Raw genomic sequence first — 20,230 nt, 5'->3', positions numbered from 1 at the left:
GATCCACAATGCGAAAGAGTATGCAGTGCTGTTTCCAGATGCGGCCAAAGCGATAGATGAAGACAATTTAAATAGTGCGAACACGGTCGATGAAGCGGGCTTAAAAAGATAAAAAAAATAGTCCATGCTAAAGGCGACTTCGGGAACCGTAATTGGATTGCTAACTCCAAAGAATTCCTCCAAGGGGTTGGCGAACAAGTAGCCGTTCGGACTTCGGAGTATCCTAATACTGCATGATAAGGAGTCGGAGAGCAACAAATTTACATTTCTGGTAAAACATCCAAACGAATTGATGATTGTTGACTTGGCGGGCGAAGGTGACCTTTTTTTTGTAAACTTTATTAATGTGTTTTTTTTTAATTCTAGGATTAAGAGGTGACCGACTAAAATGGTTGTCATGAGTAGCATTATAAGTCCCTTCAATCCATTGGGAATGCAGGCACCCTTCATGATCCACTTTAGGATGCTGTTTAATGACCTGTGGCCCAACGGTAATGGGATCGATCAATTAATGATGAAATTGATCGGCAACACCTTACGCAGGGGCGGAAATGGACATTGCCGCAGAGGCTCTTGGCAACATGTTATTTCGATAGCTGGACATCGCCCAGGATAAAGATCGTTCAAGTCCGCCCTTTTTACTATTCGGGATGCACAGCAAGATCCACACGTAAACTAAATAATTCCAAGACTGGAATTGCAGGCAGCGGTGATCGGATCGCGATTGCAGCACTTGTCAGACTCCGCAACGGATATTTCGTTGATCTAAGAAGAGCGGCAAAACTAAAAACAATTCGTGGTTTTTCGAATTAGGGAGACCTGAAGCCTTACGAAGCACATCAACGGAAGAGCAACATTGCAGATGACCTGACCAAATGCAAGAGCGGCAGTAGTTTGGACTCGAGCGGTCCGTACACGGAAGAAATAAACTACCCAATAGTGAGTTTAATTCACCCAACCTCGAACATCCGTACGGGAAGCCAAAATTGAGTAAGTAGGGTCGAAGTAGTTTGCCTTTACTCCCATGTTAAAAAAGTACCCAACGGAAAATTTATTTACCCAAATGTAAGTTTAATGCACTCAATTTCGACCTCAGGTAATAAAACTCAAAATTGGCTTCCCGTATTGACCTGGCGTCGTTGGATTGTTTGACTCTTTTGTTTTTGACAACAAAAGAAAGAGTGGATGAAAGAGAAGAGAAAAAATAACTCAAAAGTAAGTTTAAAAATACTCAATTTTGGGTACTTTTTTTCTTCCGTGTAGATTTTTGGTCATGTAACCGGAAGAAGTTTGGTCAAAGCAATACTCGGTAGAACCAAATGTCACAGAGGAAATCCGACTTTGTGTATTAATCCACATTGGCGGTCGTTCAGATTCGTTGGCTTGCGACGTTGAGTTGGTAGCTGACAAAATTTCGCCAACAACCGATGAGAAAACCATGGAAGATTTTTACAAAGTATTTCGCCCATTGTGTATGCGAGTGGGGGCTGGCCACTAGCTAGCAGAGACTTTAGCCAATTGACGTTGGAGATCTGGTGTACAGCAGATGACGAAATGAGACGAAATGAGACAAAAATGGACATTGGATTAAGCATTAATGAAGGCTGAGAGAAAAGAGTTTCTGCGAAACTTACTCGGTACTTATATTTACGTTTATTTCAAAGGAAAATTTGTTTTACTGAGTAATACCCATGCGAACAATGATTCAAAATGAAATCAAAATGTTTCGGAATCTAATAGAATCTAATTTATTTCCAAGGTTCTCTAAGGTTCACCCCCCTGACAATAATTTTGCCCTTGGTTGCCCTTAAAAAACTCTTAATCAGATTTAAATAAAAAAAAACTCTGGCGCGATTAACTGGAAACTAATATTTTTAGAATTGATATGTTCCTATTTTTATTGACAACACCAATGAAATGATTATTGCGCCTACATAACACAAAAACACTGCAAAATTTTGAAGAATTTCTCATGACGCAATGAATGTTCTTCGGAGATTCCAAAGATTTTCCATGAAAATATTAAAAAAAAAATCTTTTTGAAGTTTCCGAAAAATCTCCCAAGAAAATTTCATAAAATAGCCTCCGTAAATCACGTAGATATATTATTGTTTATTTTCCTAAAATGTTCATGAGATATTTAGAAGAATTTCCCGTGGAAATATTGAAAAATTTCTCGTGTAGATTCCAAAAGTTGTTTTGTGAAAATGCTAATGATTTATTTTCTGCATTCCTGAAGAATTTCTTGTAAGAAAATCAAAGATTTCTCGCTTAACTTTTCAAAAGGACCTAAGTAACATTTTTTCCATGAATTAATTTGAATAGCGCAATCAACAGAACAACATGAAAGCTATTGATTGCAGTATTCAAATAATTTCATGAAAAAATGTTACTTAGGTCATTTTGAAAAGTTAAGCGAGATTTCTCATGGAAATTTGGAATAGGCCGTATGTCAAGAAACATTTGTATCTACGATTTTAGAAATATTCGACTTTCAACTCACCTTGCTCTGCTAAATAAAAGTATTACGAAAGATGTTAAATATTCAAATAATTTAAAATATAAAAAAATAAAACAAATATTTAAAACCATCTCACGAGTACAATAAAATACTAAAACCAACTAAATTCGGTATCTATTAATACAGTTTCTGACCTTTAATGTTCGCAAAGCTTAACTCATTTCAGACGACCGTCTCCCGTTTCGGTTCACTAACACTGCCACTGTCACTGTCACGGTTCTGATCAGTTTGTAAATATACACAAGTTCGGTATTTAAAATATTCCCATTTAAAACATATATAGATCTGCACGAAATCATCGGCGCCTTGGCTGCTGCTTCGATACGTGCGCGCGACTTTGACACAACATTCGACATCGACCGACATGCAATGCAACGACTATTAAACGGTCAGCTATTAAATCTTCTTCTTAACTCATCTTTCCGTGTGATTCTGCTTGCGTGCTATTTCACTCTACTTGTTTTGTTGGTTGCTTTTTTTTTTGCGGGGTCTGTGTTTGTATGTTTGTTTGTGATCATCTGTATTGTGTTTTCAGTTTTGTGTCAAAGATAAACGACGGATTAAATCATCACAATTGGTTGCTTGTTCCATTTATGTTTTCTTTATTTTTTTTATCCATTTTGTTTTCGCTTTCTTAAGTTTGTAGTTTGGGGGCAAATTGCAACATTTCTCTCACTAATTAATTGCACTGATCTGAAGGGAACGGGGAGAAGAGACGGGGATTTTCTTTTCCACGCCTGCTAAGTTCCAATGTTGCAATTTGTTTCACATTTTTTGTTGTTGCGCCAATCAAAGGGGGGAATGGGAGGAAAGAAATGCATTTTGTTTTCTTCTTCGCTTCTGTTGGTGATTTATCGAGATAGGAAATTTATGTTTTTTCTGAACGAGAAGGTGTGAGAGATAGAGTTTAATATACATTGAAGCGACATATTTTTTTCTCTTCGTGTCTTAAGCAATGGAAAAGGGGGAAAAGACTTAGGAAAATAACGATAATTTACAACGAAGGGTAGGCCGACGACGATTATCCTTTAATTTGTTCGAAAGAATTGAAGGGGAATCTTGCTGCTCCTAACTTTATACACAACTACCTCCGGGGGAGGGCCTTACAACACTAAAAATCGTAGATTTCTTTCAATTTAATTTACTTTAGTATGTAATAAATCGATCACTTGACTTGAATTGTTTGCATTTCATTTTCGCGCTAACTATTTACAACGAGACACAACATTTGTTTTGTTTTTATTCATTTGTTCGGTTCACTAATGGAGGGGGGGGCTTTTGCGGGGGAGAAGTCGTGAGTCGTGAACCATCGAATGGGTATCACCTCTTCTGCGCCATTGTAAATCCTAAATTTCTACAAGTCGAAAAAAGAACCTATGTGTGAAAATGCAAAAATCGCTGCCATTTTATTACAGTTGCTGCTGCCGACTGATTAAACTCTAAGAATTCATAAATAGCTTGTTCTTATCCCTAATGTTGGTTCGCGAGCCGAGCGTGGGCTCTTCCAGCGCTCGGAACCGCACGAAACCTTGCTCGGCGACGAGCATCGTCGAGCTATCACCGCCTTCGCCACCCGCCCCGGACGACGACGACGCCGCCACGGCAGGGCCCATCTTACCAGGCAAAACTCCACTCGAGGAACCACCCGAGCTGCTACCACCCAACCCATTGATCGGAACGTTCGAACCGGACACCGTCGGCGACGTACTGCCCGGATCATGGTTCGGCGGACCGTGATCACTGCCATTGTTGTTGAAGCCCGTGTAGCTCGAGCTGGACGACTCCCGCGAACGCTTCTTGCTGTGGTAGTAGCTCGCCGAGCTGCTGTTATCATCACAATTGTTAATGTTATCCTGGGACGACAGATCAGCTCCGGTAACAAATCCGCCTCCGTTCACCAATCGATCGTTAAAACTTCCCGGGTGGACGAGCTCTCCTCCAGGGAGATTCCTCGGCGCTGCCTGGGGATGATGATGGTGATGGTGGTGATGATCTGGACCACCTCGGCCAGCTGTGCTTAACGTCTGAGCACCGTTCATGTGACGCTCCGGGCCAATCCCCCGAGGAGGTCGTCCCTGCAGCTGCTGTTGATGTTGTATTGCACCCCGGTTGTTGGACGAAGCCGAAGATGAAGCCGACGAGGTCGAGTTATTGTTATTCCGCCCACTTCCCCCAACATGCTGATTGAAGTGCATTCCGCCAATGTTGTTCAGCGTTCCACTCTTCCGCACGCCGATTCTCCTCTCGAACGAATCGTTGTAGTTGTTGAAGTGGTTGTAGTGGTGGTGGCCCACCGTATTCGTACCGTCGTAGTTCGCCTGACCGCTCTTCAGCGTTTTCAGGTTCTTCGACGCCCGGAACTCTCCACGGGAAATTGACTGCGAGGAAGCCGCCTGGTCGAACGACGGTCGTTCAAAGTTCTGGAAGTCGTAGTTCCGAGGAGGTTGCTGTATATGAACCGGAGGACCACCTGCAGCGCCCCTCAAGCTCTTCGTATCGTATGGCGGAGCGTTGATCGGTTCCGAATAACAGTTATCCATGATGTCATGATACTGTGGCCCATCTCGAGGTTCCCCTCGATGATGATGCTTCAGCTCGAAATTCGGGTTCTCGTAATGATCGGGAATTTGCTCGTTATCGTTCATAAAATCATCATGCTGCTCGGCCTGCTGACTTCCGTTGTAATTGTTGCTGTAGTTGTGCGAACTCGATCGCATGCTGTTCGTCTCGATCGATCGCTGGAAATCGCCACCCCCAGGACCCAGCTGTAGATCCTGGTTGCTGTTCTGCTCCAAATTCAACGAGTTCAGCGCAAAGTTATCATCGTATATGGGCTTCCCGGTCCGCAACGTGTACGTATGTAGGTTGGTATTAGCGTTACAAACTGCTGGGTAGTCAGTCTCAAAATTCTCCTGGCTCGAAGATGACGTGCACGGAAACAGGGCGAACCCGCTGGCATTCGGCTGTTCCATGTCCTTCTCTCTCTGAATAACCTTCGAAGTTCCCGTCTTTAACCCCGTCACCCAAGAAAGCAATGCAATTATCACGATCTCTATTATCCTCAAGCTAAATTGGTAGCCCCACTGGAACCAATTCATCTCGATTGGCAGTGCCCACAGCGTCTTCTTGGCGGAGTTGTCGTTCAAATTGCTATTCGGCGAGAGCTTCACCTTAGTCTGCGAGCTAATGCTAATGGCACCGTAGATCTGCAACGCCGCCAACAGGATGAACAGCAGCGCCGTTGCGATCGTAATATGAATGGCGTACGACAAATTGTTATACCCATGGATGTAGTTCTGGCTCTTGTGCAGAATCCGCTTCAACAACCGATACATGTACAGATACAGAATCCCCAAGGACAAACAGATAAATATGTAAATAATCTGGCAGATCAACGACAGCACTCTCGGTGGGATTTGGATATTGGTGGGAACATGACCGCCCTGACCTCCCCGATTGCTGGCAATCAGTTGGGCTTGCTTGTGGTAGAACTGCTGCATCTCGTACGACTCCACCAGATGCAGCGTTATGCACAATCCCACGTGCACTCCGGAGCCGATGATGATCGTCAAAGGGCGCAGGATCGAACTGTACCGATTCGTTTTGTGATTGATCGATCGCAGCAGCAGAAACAGAATCAATATCGCGAACGTCGTCGTCAGGAACGTCAGTGGCAAATTCAGCAGCAGCTCCGACGTAAACAAATTAAAACTAGAGTGTAGATTGTAAGCGTCATAGCAAAGGTAGAAAATACGCAACAGGCAGATTATGATCAAGATCAAATGAATACTGATAAAGTACGATTGCGAGAAGAGGTGCGTCAACTTATCATAGAATATAATCTTAAATATCGAATACACGGCCAGTATTGTGAACAGAATCGCCGATAAGTACACGTGAATGTTCAACGCGATCGTCCACGTGTTGATATCTTCTATATCGCTTGCAAAATTCCTATCATTCCCGTACCCGTTACCTAATTGACCGTCTTCCCCGCTAGCATTGGCTTTGACCATGACCGATTTTAGATTCAGATTCGGCATCTTCTGCGTGATCGGCGACGACGAGGATGACAAATGAACCAACGAGCTCATCGTACTTGTCAGCACGCTCTGTGCCTGCGTCGAATACGCACTCCCCTCCTTCTCCCCAACTACATCATCGTCATCATCGTCCTCGTCATCCTCATCGTCCTGATCCCTACCGCCATCCCCTCCATTCTCAAAATCCATCCCATCATCATCCCCATCGTTCCTATCGTTCCCCTTATTTAAACTTTTCGAATTACTTAACGAAGTCACCGCTGGGTTCAGATCAAATGTAGGCTGGTTCGGTCGGGGTGCCGAAGTAACCGATCGTAGCAACACGTCCGGAATGGTCTGCGTCCGCCCGTTGGAACCGCTGAGTATTCGCGAAATCGACGGAAAGTGCATCCCATTGGGCAATATCGCACTGGAGTTCGCGTTCCCATCGAGCATGAACTTACTGTCTACTCCGTAGCTTTTCGCCGAATCCAGCTTGTTGCTCTTCTCCGACGGTGTGTTGAGGGCCTTCTTCCGCTGGGCGTCGATTGATTGGGACGAGCTGGACGGAGGACCCCCACCGGGACCACCAGAGCCACCTCCGCCGCCGCCGCCATTCACCGCCACCGGTTCCATCGGTAGGGCCGGTTTTTGCGGATTCACCGAGCCATTCAGGTCCGGCCGAATGGGGATCCGCTCGTGACCGGGCATCAGGCTGGGCGGCGGTAGTGGCCGCCTGTTGACGTAGCTGCCAGTGTTGATGATGGTGCTGTCGCTGTTGGTTCCGCGCAAGGTCGGTTTGTCGGCGAAGGGGTTGGTGTAGTTGCGAGGCAGTGGTGGCGTGAAGAAGGTTCGCGACGGCGGCGAGTAGGACGGGATGTCCCCCATCGGGTTGGTGGGGAAGCCTTTCTTGTTGTGACCTGTTAAAGGAATGGAGAGAAGAGGAGAATGTGGTTAGTAAGATACTGGATTAGCGATAATGTTTCGTTAAAAACTCATAGAAGCTTCGAAAACATGAAATTCCTCATCCTGGAGAACATATTTATGAGTAATTGTAGGTTCCGAACCAACGAATCAATAATAACTCATTTTGATATTTCTTTTTTCTGTAAATATTTTCCTATTGGTTTGCTCTGATAATGACAAAATGACTTATTTTTTACAATATCTGCTAATATTTTTGTTATTTTAGCAACTATATCAAACAAACCAACATCAGATTTTGCTCTTCTGTTATTCATCTATAAATGGTAAAATTTGTTAATCTTTTGCTATTTTCTTCTACCCGGGTATACATAAAAATGAATTTCTGTCTGTCTGACCCTTATTATTATTATTATTATTTAATCAGACTAAGGCCGAAGTGGCCTGTGCGGTATATAAGAGTCTTCTCCATTCGGCTCGGTCCATGGCTACACGTCGCCAACCACGCAGTCTACGGAGGGTCCGCAAGTCATCTTCCACCTGATCGATCCACCTTGCCCGCTGCGCACCTCGCCTTGTGCCCGACAACGATCCGTCGAGAACCATTTTCACCGGGTTACTGTCCGACATTCTGGCTACGTGCCCGGCCCACCGCGACCCTTACAGACTCGGAAACTACTGGACCGATCAGCGTACAATTTTGTATACAGAGGTTTTTCTGGCCGGGGAAGGTTCTTAAGATGCCAAGACCCCTCCCTTCTGGAAAGGGGGACTCTCATACAAATGAAATCCAAATTTACATATAATTCAAGAACTAATTAAGCAAATGAAACCAAATGTGGCATGTGGGGGTTTTTGATGACAAGAAATGTTTCTTTGATGGTTCGAGCGGGAAGGTGTCCGCTTTCATACAAATATACCAAACATTGATGCATGACTCGAGAACTAAACAAGCAAACGGTACCAATTTTGGCGTGTGGAAAAAATATAAGTATTGAACCGGTGAAAGTTTGAAAACGGAGTGTTTGCGGTCTACAGTCATGTATGGCGGTGGTGATCTTAAACAACATTGATCTTTCAACCAACTGACCATGATTTTGATTTTTTTCTGCGGGTAGAGTCATGATGTGGGAATCTGTGGCTGCTATGGCGTCGAAGAACTTGAGTTCATCGATGGAATCATGACCAATTTGTACATTTTGAACCCAAAACTACCAGCGACTGCACAAAAGCTTAAGTTAGGGCGCAGATATACGTTCAAAACAAGATGAAGATCCGAAGCACAACTTCAAACTGCTTTCGCAGTGGTTCAAGGAAAAGCGTATCAAGGTTATAGAGTGGCTAGCACAGCCACACAGCAGTTTTTGAAGCCAAACGTGGTCACACGCAGAACTAAAACTAAATGGACCACAACTTTTTTTGAGTATTTTTTAACCTTCTTCATAATAAATAATAATGAAATCTCAAGCAAAGATATGAAAATTGTATTCCTAATGGCAATGTGTAAATAAACATAAATTGATTAATCGTCGAGAAACACTCTTCAAAGTGAACTGCCTTTCACCAGACAAACGAAACAAATTGTGAATTGGAGAGTGGATAAACTGTTTTTTTGCATACTGTACGCAGTTTTTCTTAGAAAATCATTTATTATCTATTACTCTAAAAAACATTTAAGTTAAAAAAAATCTTCCCACGGTTCTCAAAAATCGCTTCCGAAATCCTTCTATAGTCTTAACGGTTTTATAAAAAATTTGACCCAGGGGGATGTGTCAATGTAAAAATCCTCCAAAGAATCTTCGGAAAATTCCTCTGAAAATTTTTAATAAAATTTCAAACACAGTAAAAGTTTTTCGAAATAAAACCTTCACAACATTCGTACAGGATTTATTCCGAAACATATGTACACCAAGAAATCTCCAAGATTTTAAGAATTCATTGAACAAATTTAGTATAAAATATTTGAAAAAAACGGGGGGTCCCGTAGCATAGTAGGCTACAAGTTCGCATTTTAAGCGGACGATCATGGGTTTGATTCCCAGCCCTTCCACCAAACGCTTGTTAGTCGTCGGAAAAGCAGCCCAAACGGTGGCGTTTTGGGGTACGCATCTCACCGACACGGCTGCTCGATGACGACTGATAAATTGTTCTTCTCGGAGGCATTTCTCTAACGTTACCCGGATAAATGGCAACCAAATAATACAAAGAGCAATTGGATTCACGATATGGACACAAGGGACTCACGATGAGATGGACCCGGCAATGCTAACAATAACGAAAGTCGAAAAATAGATTCTGTGTGGATTCTGTACAGCAGAGTACCACATTAGGTCACAGTAGCGGTTAAAATCGGAAATATAATACGGACTAATGCAAACGATCCGTCAGCCAAGTAAAGATCCGTTAAAGTAACTTCTCTATTTTAGATACAATGAGCACCTGGTTATTCCAACTATCTAGTCTTAGTAAAGTTATAAAACAAACAAAAAATCAGGAGGGATATGTACAAGTCACAACCGCAAGGTACGCGTTGGACAACGTAAGGCCATCATTTCTTTTGATTTTTCTACCGTCACCGAGCGATTGTGTTTTGTATTTTGAAGAGATTTATTCTCCGATCGGCCTTCTTTAGTATGGAATAGTGGTCTTGAAAAGAACCAATTTATATTCAATAGTACGCCTTTTCAACCACTAACAGCGCGCGACAGAACAAAAAATCAGAATCTTGAAAGAAAATTTCACCGACTGCTACTGACGCCATCTATGCGAATAACTTTCTGCGGTGTCTCTCGCCGACGCGGGCTAGTGATTCTGCCACCGACGGCAACTTTCCTCTGTCACCAAGCGATTATTATTTGCACGACAATTTCTCTCGGCTGTTTCAAGAAAGTAAATCTCGACAAAACCTTCTTTTGTGTGAAATGGTGGTCCTGATAAGATGGTTGCACAAATTACTATAACGTCTGCATATCATCTTGTTTTAAAATTTAAAAAAAAACCTTGCGATGGACCAAAAGTCCGGTCATTAACACTATTGTTGATGTCCGTGTTAGGGACTCATGAACGGGATAGGTTTGTTCTGAAATTTTTTCGGGTTTGGTAAGAATTGAAATTTTCACTGGTTTTACGTAAATAACCGCGAATTGGTGGAAAGTTTTCGTACCAATTGAGATAAATCTCTAAAATTCATCAAATAAATTAATATTTTCCAGACATTATTAGATGTCTCCTGATCTTAACAAATATATTATGGATATGTTGAATACATATCCAAGCTTGAAGCGACGAAAAAAGCTAGAGTGGTGGCTGCAGATCGCAAGTTAAGAACTCAAGGACGGTCTGGATGACCCGGGATATCCCAAAATCATCTTCACATGTTTCCTTGGTTGTAGCTGGTTGGACGGCCTCATTTGCCCTCTATTTAAGAAAGGGCACAGACTGGAGTGCGCCAATTATCGAGGAATAACCCTCCTTAATTCGGCGTACAAAATTATGTCCCGTATTCTGTTCAACAGATTGAGGCCGCTTGAAGAGTCCTTCGTCGGTGAATACCAAGCAGGTTTTCGTGAGGGCCGATCAACGACGGATCAAATGTTTACCCTGAGACAAATCCTTGATAAATTCCGGGAGTACAACTTGCAGACACATCATCTGTTTATTGATTTCAAGGCGGCGTACGATTCAGTGAAACGGAATGAATTATGGCAGATTATGCTTGAACATGGTTTACCGGCGAAACTGATATGGCTGATTCGTATAACGTTGGACGGATCGAAATCAAGTGTAAGGGTTGCGGATGAAATATCGACGTCATTTGTTACCTTAGATGGATTAAAGCAGGGTGATGCACTCTCGAATCTACTGTTCAATATAGCGCTCGAGGGAGCGATTAGGAGAGCTGGCGTGAAGCTGGAGAGAAGCGGTACCATTATCACAAGATCGTATATGCTCCTGGGTTTTATGGACGATTTCGATATTATCGGAATTGATCGCCGTGCCGTGGAAGAGGCTTTTGTGCATTTTAAGAGGAAGACACAGACAGCGAGGATTGGACTCACGATCAATACCAGCAAAACGAAGTACATGGTCGCTGGCAATCAACGTGGGTTCATTAGTGGTGGTGGTAGTGAAATGTTGCTGGATGGTGAAAAATTTGAAGTGGTGGAAGAATTTGTGTATCTTGGAACATTAGTGACGTGCGATAATGATGTTACCCGCGAGGTGAAAAGGCGTATTGCAGCTGCAAATAGGGCTTATTACGGACCTCGTAACCAACTTAAGTCCCTTAGTCTGCAAACGAAAACAAAACTCGCGCTGTATACTACTCTGATTCTTCCGGTGGCTTTATACGGCCATGAAACATGGACGTTAAAGGAGGCTGATCGGAGAGCTTTCGGAGTGTTTGAGCGTAAGGTGCTGCGGACAATACTCGGCGGTAAACAAGAGAACGGTTTCTGGCGGCGTCGCATAAATCACGAATTGTACCAGGTATATAAAGGGCTGGATATTATTAAGCTTATACAACACGGCAGACTACGGTGGGCTGGTCACGTTGTTCGTATGCCGGAAGAACGTCAAGCGAAGATAATATTTAGTAGAAAACCCGGAAGAGGCCGCAGGCTTCGTGGAAGGCCGCGTACACGATGGCTTTTTGCAGTTGAAGAGGACCTGTGGGCGCTCAATGTTCAGGGCGACTGGAAGCGATTGGCCCAGGATCGAGTCCAGTGGAGAAGGATACTCCATTCGGCGTAGGTTCATCGAAGAGCTGTAGCCCATCAAACATTTTTACCGGGTTTGATAAGAATTGAAATTTTCACTGGTTTAACGTAAATAACCGCGAACTGGTTGTGTGTTTTCGTATTGATTGAGATAAATTTCTAAAATCCATCAAATAAATTAATATTTTCCAGACATTATTCGATCTTATATCAGGCTTTAGAGTAGGTCGGTCGATGGTCAAACCTTTTCGGATTAAAACAAACCCAGCCTTGAGTTGGACTGTCAGTGGTTCGGATCCACTACTGCCTAATAGTTGGGTTAATGAAATTCAACCCTTGATCAAGAAAAAGCGGGTTGGGTTCAAGTGGGTTAATTGATGGTTGAAGTCACCATCGGACTGGCTGTTCGGCCACATTGAGAGTTGACGTAAAGTCAATGTCAATTTCTCTCCACGAACAGCCTAGATAGCCTTGTGGTGTCGGCAGCTGATTATCTGGCTAAGAATAACATTACGGATTGCCTGTTCCAGTGGTAAAAGTCCGCAAACGCGATGGGCTTTCGGCCTTTGAGGTGGCGACGGAACAGCTGGACGCCATCATCGACTTTGCGTCATCGAAGCATAATATCAGCAAGGACCTCAAGAGGAGCTTGCAGAAACTTCGAAAGTCGATGCTGGACGCCAAGCTGGAGAGGGCGGTCGGGGCGGCCAAGTGTAAACCCGTGAAATCGGTGGAGTCGAGGTCTACCCAGACTGAGGCCCAAGGATTCGCGGACTCGGGCAAGGTCGAATCGACCGAAGGCGTGCCAGCGAAGACGGTGGTGCCAAAGTCTACCTATTTGCGGGTACGTCGGGGGTGACTGCTCCAACGGAGCAGACACAAAAACGGGGGAGACAGTCTCCAGGGGATGAGCTCCCTGGGGGCCGCTCCAAAACGCGGAGGTTACTACCCCGAACAAGGGTAGTGGGGCTGGAAGCTGAACCCCGGTCAGGTACCTCCAAAACCGGGGAGGAAGGACCTGGAAAGGTCCGTCCACTCAGGCAAGACGGTGGTAAGGGGTTACGGCAGGCTGAAAGTTCTCAGCCGCACCAGACCAGGGAAATAGAGGGGGATGACGCCTCCTGGACCCTGGTCAAGAACAAGAGGAAACCGAAGACGTCAAGGGCCGTAAAGAAGGCCCAGGCGAATGAGGGTAGCAAGAAGTCTAGGGTAGGCGCCAATCGCTCCAGGGGCGATGCCCTAGCCATCACGGCGGACGAGGCTAAGTACTCGGATGTTTTGAAGGCGATGAGGAGTGACGTTAAGCTCGGTGAACTCGGCGCCGACGTACGTCGAATAAGACGTACCCGGATGGGCGAGATGATACTCGAGCTGAAGCGGGGCGTCTCGCAAAAGGGCGCCGCCTAGAAGTTGGCGGAGGAGGTCCTAGGCGAGACGGTCAAGGTGAGGGCACTCACGACGGAGGTGAATCTAAGGGTTAAAGACCTGGACGAGATCACTGAAGTCAAAGAGCTCGTCACGGGACTGCGACGACAGTGCGAAGTGGAGACGCCCAGCTCAGCCGTTCGGCTACGGAAAGGTCCGGCAAGGACGCAGGTAGCATTGGTTCTGCTATCTGCAGCGGACGCCTCCATAGTAGTCAAGTTAGGGAGCGTCAAGGTGGGATGGTCGGTATGCCCTGTGCGCATATACGAGCAACCCGAAGTTTGCTTCAAGTGCCTGGAACCGGGGCACAAGCAATGGGACTGCAAAGGCCCTGACAGAAGCAATCTCTGCCGACGCTGCGGATTGGAGGGACATAAGGCACAATGCTGCACGAACCCTCCCAATTGTTTGATTTGTTCCAGCAAAGCCGTGAACAGCAAGCACCCCATGGGGGGTTCGATGTGTCCGGCGTTTAAGCGTGCTGCAAAATCAAAGTGCAGGTAACGCAGCTGGCTTGCTCGGCTTCGCCCGAGTGTTTGGTGTGCGCAGGTTTAGAGGAAACGGCGGAACACGTGTTGTTCGTGTGCTCACGTTTTCGCGCAATGCGTGACCACATGCTTGCCACATGTGGTCTGGACACTACCCCGGACAACCTAGTTCGGAGGATGTGTAAAGATGAAGTTGGCTGGAACGCCGTTTTATCGGCTATCGCCCAAATCGTATCGGAGCTACACAGAAGGTGGCGCGTGGACTCAAGGATGGCTAGTTCAGGCGCAAATAAGAGGTGGTCCAAGGGATCGGAGTCGGCTTCATGGGTCATACCGGTGGTCATGCTCTGTGGTCGAACTCGATCCTTTTATCGAACAAGTGGCCGCGCGAAGAACAACATGGTATCGTCGCTTTCGCGGCGTCGGTCAACCGGGCGGGTTCCGAGCCCGAGGACGGAAAGGGGTCCTCGTCAAGGCTGGGGCAGGCGTAAGCCTCGCGTCGGCAAGTCCCTCTGTGTGCTGGCGAATAGGCCCTATCGCAGAAAGGTCAATTTGGGGTGCACGCGACATCATCATACTTAATACCAGTCGTGCAGAGGGAAGCAGGCGCGAAGTCGACCCTTCCCACCTTCCGAGGACATAGGGCGTGGTAAGGCCACCTGGAAAGCCGGCAACGCGCTGGCACGATACCATGGTGTTCTTCTAAAAAGGCGAGTTACGATGTTCGGTGCTGCAAGGACACGCAGCTAACCTCGAGGGTGCGTTGTGCACTGGCCCCCTTTGAAGCATTACTTTCTGGTTGTACCAAAGGGACTATGGGCTTGGCGGCAATGGAAACGGTTTAGCGGGTCGGGGATGTAGTCCTGCCTCCCTCGGTGATCCCTAACCCCGCACTTCCTGGTCAACCCAGGATGTCTGTTGAGCAGATTTCCCCTCCATTGTTTAGGAAGAAAAAAAAAAGTGGTAAAAGTCCGCCATACAGGTGACCCCTAATTCTCGGTGTGATGCGGCTTTATGCTTACCGTGCCTACGAATGAATGGTTAGGGGGGGTCTAATAAGAACCTAACCGCAAACGGAGCCTGTGAAGCACCAGGGCCCCCTTCACAGTATTTAGTCCTCGCTGCGCTAACCGGAGCTATGGCGCAGTTGACTTTTTGCTTCACCGATTTTTGCTTCACCGAGATAGTCGGCTACTCTTATTCAATCTCAACGAGAGGTTAAATAAGAGTGGGGTTATGAATATGTGTTTTACTTAGTTTTTCAACAAATTTTCACCTATATGGATTCGTATTATGCGTTTCTTTACAATGTACTTTGTGTTTGTTTCCTATATGGATTCGCATTATGCGTTTTTCACAGTGTACTCTGTGTCTCGTCTTTGACGTTCGGCTTCGGCTACTCTTGTTCAATCTCAACGTGAGAGTGGGGATATGAATAAATGTTTTACTTAGTTTTCATCAAATTGGCGCCTATATGGATTCGCATTATCCGTTTTTCACAGTGCACTCTGTGTTTCGTCTTTGTCGTTCGTCCATTGTTACGTCCTCAGTGTTTTTGTAACACCTCTCTTTAGTCCCTAGCTTAATGCGTGTGAGTCTACATAATTGGCTTTCCTATAAATGGTATATCATATGCATTTGCATTGTGTGACTTATCCAGTATATTGTATGCTTCGCGTTTCATTGCGTTTTACAAAATGCATCGTATGTATGTATTATTGATTGTATCCTCCTTCTCCAGAAACCTGTTCCATTCTCCTTTCCAACTTCACTTCCTCTTCCTTTCCCCTTTTCACTTCCTTTTCCGTCAGGTAAATGATGAGAAAGGCCAGTGAAGACGATGGCACAAATCTCCCAAATTGAGGGGAACGTGCCTCCTGAGCCGACGTTCTGATACCTGATACCATCGGACCTATTCAGATTGAGAAAAATCCAAATCTAGAGTGGGTCTGTCCATGGTATGGATGCATTGTTGTCCTACGTTGGGTCAATTAAATCCGACTATGATCCCGGCCAACCATTCTTCAAACTTCTTCAAAGGTATTTACATAAAATTAAATGATTTTATCGGTATTTCTTTACACTAAATTATCCCCAAAAATGATACAAATCTTAATTAATCGATATCACAATTCATGTAAAGTATGATATCAACGCAATGATATACTTTGACAAAGTATTTCGAAGATGAACATCGCTACGTCTTTACCACTAAATTAATTGCAATGACGATATGAATATTCATGAAACGTTATCAGATTTTTGATAAAGTACGATCTCAACGTTATGATATATTTTGTCAACGAATTTTACTGTTGAATCATATAGTTGGATAACAAAACATCGATGGATACTTTGGTGTTTGTTTACATCCCGGAAACGACATTATCGGGTTTCAATTCTAAATGCCGTAATATAATTTACGAACAAATTGACCGCCATTGATGTTTTAGGTTTGCATTTGGGTAAATGAGATGAATAATATGAAAATAGTGTGAGGTGGGAAATAATTCCCGTTTATACAAGATACAAGTAATATTTGAACAAGGATTTGAACGGAAATTACAAGGCGTAGAATGTTAATACTATTTGATTACTCACAATCAACACTGCATTGTGGGCTAATGATTAAGTTCTATGCGAGTTTCTCTGGGCATATTTCTCATCATTACTTATCCAGGTTCGATTCCCGATTAAACAAATAGATAAAAAAAATGTAAAAACAAGCCTCTGAAGAATCTTTTTTTTTTGTTTTCGTTGAAAACAATGACAGGTCGGTAAAGCAGAACTGTATTTTTTTTTATCTTTTGGCGGCATCAATTGATATCGATATTTTGGAAAGATCGATAACAATTTTCCGTGTTTTAACTTTTGATTCATTTGAAATTCTTCATTAAATGGCATCGATCGCTATCGACTTTTGATATGAAAACCTTTAAAGATCTACACATATGAAGAATTTTAAAGAAAATTGAAGAAATGGTTGGTCGGGGATGTGATAGGAAGCAGAAGGGTCAAGTGAAAACCCCAACTTAAGCCCAATCCAGATTACATTATTATCAGTGTTGGTAAAAACTCAAATTCTCAAATCTCACCCACGATTCAAATCAAGCGCGATTTAGAGAGAATTCTTGGCAAAACTTCCTTGCTAATAAAGAGACGCTTCTGAATGAATTTAAAACTAATAAAAGTTTGGAATTAACTCAACCAAAAGCTTTCCGAAAATTTTCTGGCGAAACCGTGGATGAATTTTAGAAAATTTCGAATGTATTTAGAAAATTAATTCTAAAATGAAAAATTTTCCGGGATTGCCTTAATGGCATACTTTCTCAGATAATGTGGATTTTTTTTAAGACCAGAACTCATGTTTATCGAGGTCTCATCAAACATGCCAAGAAATTGGCATGGCTGAGCTAACTAATTGTTAGGCGAAATTTCAGATGCACACGGTAAGATGGGTCTGTTCTACCGAAAATTAGTTAACAAGCGTTATATTTGTCAGAACATCTTAACTATTCATAACTAAAAAAGGTGAGCTTCCGGCTATGTATAGATTAAAGCTCCAAATATGTCAGTATATCCTTTATCAAAACGTCAAATATTTGTCTTGTGAGTATGATACCTATGTAAATGTCTTATAATTCTGCAAAATATCTGGAGGAACTTGGAACATATTCGACGATTGGACTAAAAGTGTACTATGACCTTTACTAAAAATGGCAGATTCGTTAAAAAATAGAGAAAGCAACCCTTCACTCAATCCACGTCCACGCTATGACTGGGCAATTTTCCACTTCAAACATATCGCTCAACACGTATGTGAAAAATGAAAATATCATGTCAGCCCCGAAGGGGAAAAAATTGAACAACATTCGCCCGAATTCATCAATTTCACTTTTGATCCAAAGTCTACTTTCGAAGAAGAACCCATAACTTTCGCCCCCGTCATTGTTCATTCGTGACACGCACATCAGTCAACCAGGCCCGATGCCGACGCAAAACGTCGTCGCTTGGTTCCGGTCCAACCAACGCGGTCCGACCGACCTACCGTTCCGACCGTTCGCGTTCGTTCGTTCGCCATGTGATGTGCCCTGCCCGCCTGCATACGTATGTACGTGACCCTGAAGGTTGAAAACGAAAGAAGTCGAGAGAGGAAAAAAAGCAATTCGCCTCGGGACGTTTCAATTTCTTTGCCTAGTTTATTGGTTCAAATGTTGCGGGCTCATAGCGTCGACGATGGTGGGCTCCCCGGTTCCGGATATCGGATGACGCCCGTAGGTGTACGTACGTACTACCGACTGCCAATATCCTTAATTGCCCGTTGTTGTTTCTTCACGCGCGCACGCCTTGTCCGTAGTTGTCAGTTTTACTGTCAACATACAGGACACAATAGCTGCTGCTGCTGTTATTGCCGGGTTTACTTTTGTACGATGATACGACGAACTGAGGAAGAGCTTGTTACTGAAAACTTTTAATGATCGGAAATCGAACTTCTGTGAAGTTTCGTAATGCACAGTATCGCATTTCTCTCGATATGGAATTGTTACTCCGACCAGTATAGTAAACGAAATCCTAATTTCAATATTTCAGTTTTCTTTCTTTAAACTTCAAGTCCTGTGAAACATTCAACGTCTGTTTGCCCGCAGTTTTATGACCCGAATTAGCTATTCCATTCTGGAATTAAAAACTGATACTATTACTGCTCCCCCTTTACAGGATTCATAAATAGGGACTCACAAAAATCCGGGACGTAATTGATCCCAAGTAGATTGCCGACGGTACAAATGACGACTACTTCTACTGAAAGTCGAAACGAAAAGGGAAAGGCACCGAATAAAATGTTCTGCACCTACTACTGCAGGGCTGTGTAATAGTCGGGTCCTCGAAGCTAGAGGGGGCAGGGGAAGCACCGAAAAGAAATTAGGTGGAATAATTTATTGGCTCAATTTTTTTTTCTGCTGCCATCTTTTTGCTTCACTTGACTTTGGGGATCGACTGGCGCGCGGCTTTGGCGGTAGAACAACCCACCGAACGAATGACTGTGAAGTAAACACTCTTTCGAAGAGCAAAGAAAGGTATGTAGGAAGTCAAAAAATCGAACAACAAAAGGTCGAAATGAAATTTGTAATTATTTGAGACTGTATTTGAGTTCGTCTCCATTGTTATAGAACAACTGTTGAAATGGAAGGAACTGTTTCATACGTTTCCGCGTTGCTTTTTTGACAGTTCTTATGAATTATATTTGCAATTATTTTTGTTTATTGAACAATTTTTTTGTATTTCGACGTGTCTTTGAACCTTGACGTATGCGTCAAGGTTCAAATATCATTCGATCAAAGTATCTAAATAACTGTTTTGTTATTTAGATGGCGGAACAAAACGTGAAAAATATGGTCTACATAAAAATATAATTTTCATATATTTTAAAAGTTGATCTTAGTCTCCATTCGACCTCCAGTATTTCGACCCTTTTACTATAGAACCTCTCCCTAACTCTGTGTTAAAAACATGCAGTCGGTACGCGACTACCCGCTTGTTAATGAACCCTTTTCACGCAACTTCTGAGGCATTCTCCTGGGTAGGGTCCTCCGTCGTCGTCGTCGTCGACGACGTCTTCTATATGACGATGATGGCGTGTGTGCGGGCAACGAGTCATAAATTTTGAAATGTTCACAGAGAGGGATGCAGACAGTCTCAGCCGTCGTGGTCGTGCCGTTACCGCGCCGCCGTTGTTCGATCCAGGGACAGCGGCAGTGCGGTTTTGACATAACGAACGACACGACCCGGTACAAGCCGGAACCAAGTATTTCCGAGTGGGGTTTCTTCGGTGTGGTCTGTTCGTCTAGTCTGAGGTTATGCTTTTTTTTCGGGGTATCGATGTCTGAGGATCAGAACTGGGAGTAATAAATCGGTCGGCCAAAAGATTTTGCAATAATCATGCAAAGTCGAAAATATTTTCCTGTTAATACTCTCAAAGTTATTGGACATGGAATGGAAAACCTTTAAATAACCAATCCATTGTGAACATAAGCAAGTTCAAGCTATTTATGTATCTTATCCTAATTAAAACATATTTTCAAGAGTAATTCTATAAATCCATCGTGAAATCAATCTGAATTTTCCTCCCAAAAG

General features: G+C 43.8%; 1 protein-coding gene across 7 annotated transcripts in view; it reads right to left on the bottom strand.

Annotated features, from left to right (window-relative positions):
* Positions 1-2,027: 2,027 nt before the first annotated feature.
* LOC134226090 (uncharacterized) overlaps positions 2,028-20,230 on the bottom strand; it is a 631,583-nt gene continuing 613,380 nt past the window's right edge. For all 7 annotated transcript variants that reach the window (XM_062706630.1, XM_062706636.1, XM_062706634.1 and 4 more), the window contains one exon: positions 2,028-7,463. In XM_062706630.1, coding sequence (XP_062562614.1) covers positions 3,961-7,463 — 3,503 coding nt within the window. In that variant the 3' untranslated portion in view covers positions 2,028-3,960. The remainder of the gene's footprint in view (positions 7,464-20,230) is intronic.

This window comes from Armigeres subalbatus, chromosome 3 (assembly GCF_024139115.2).
Source record: "Armigeres subalbatus isolate Guangzhou_Male chromosome 3, GZ_Asu_2, whole genome shotgun sequence".
Lineage (NCBI taxonomy): Eukaryota > Metazoa > Arthropoda > Insecta > Diptera > Culicidae > Armigeres > Armigeres subalbatus.
The sequence above is the reverse complement of the archived record's forward strand: the minus strand, read 5'-3'. Positions and strand labels throughout refer to the sequence as shown.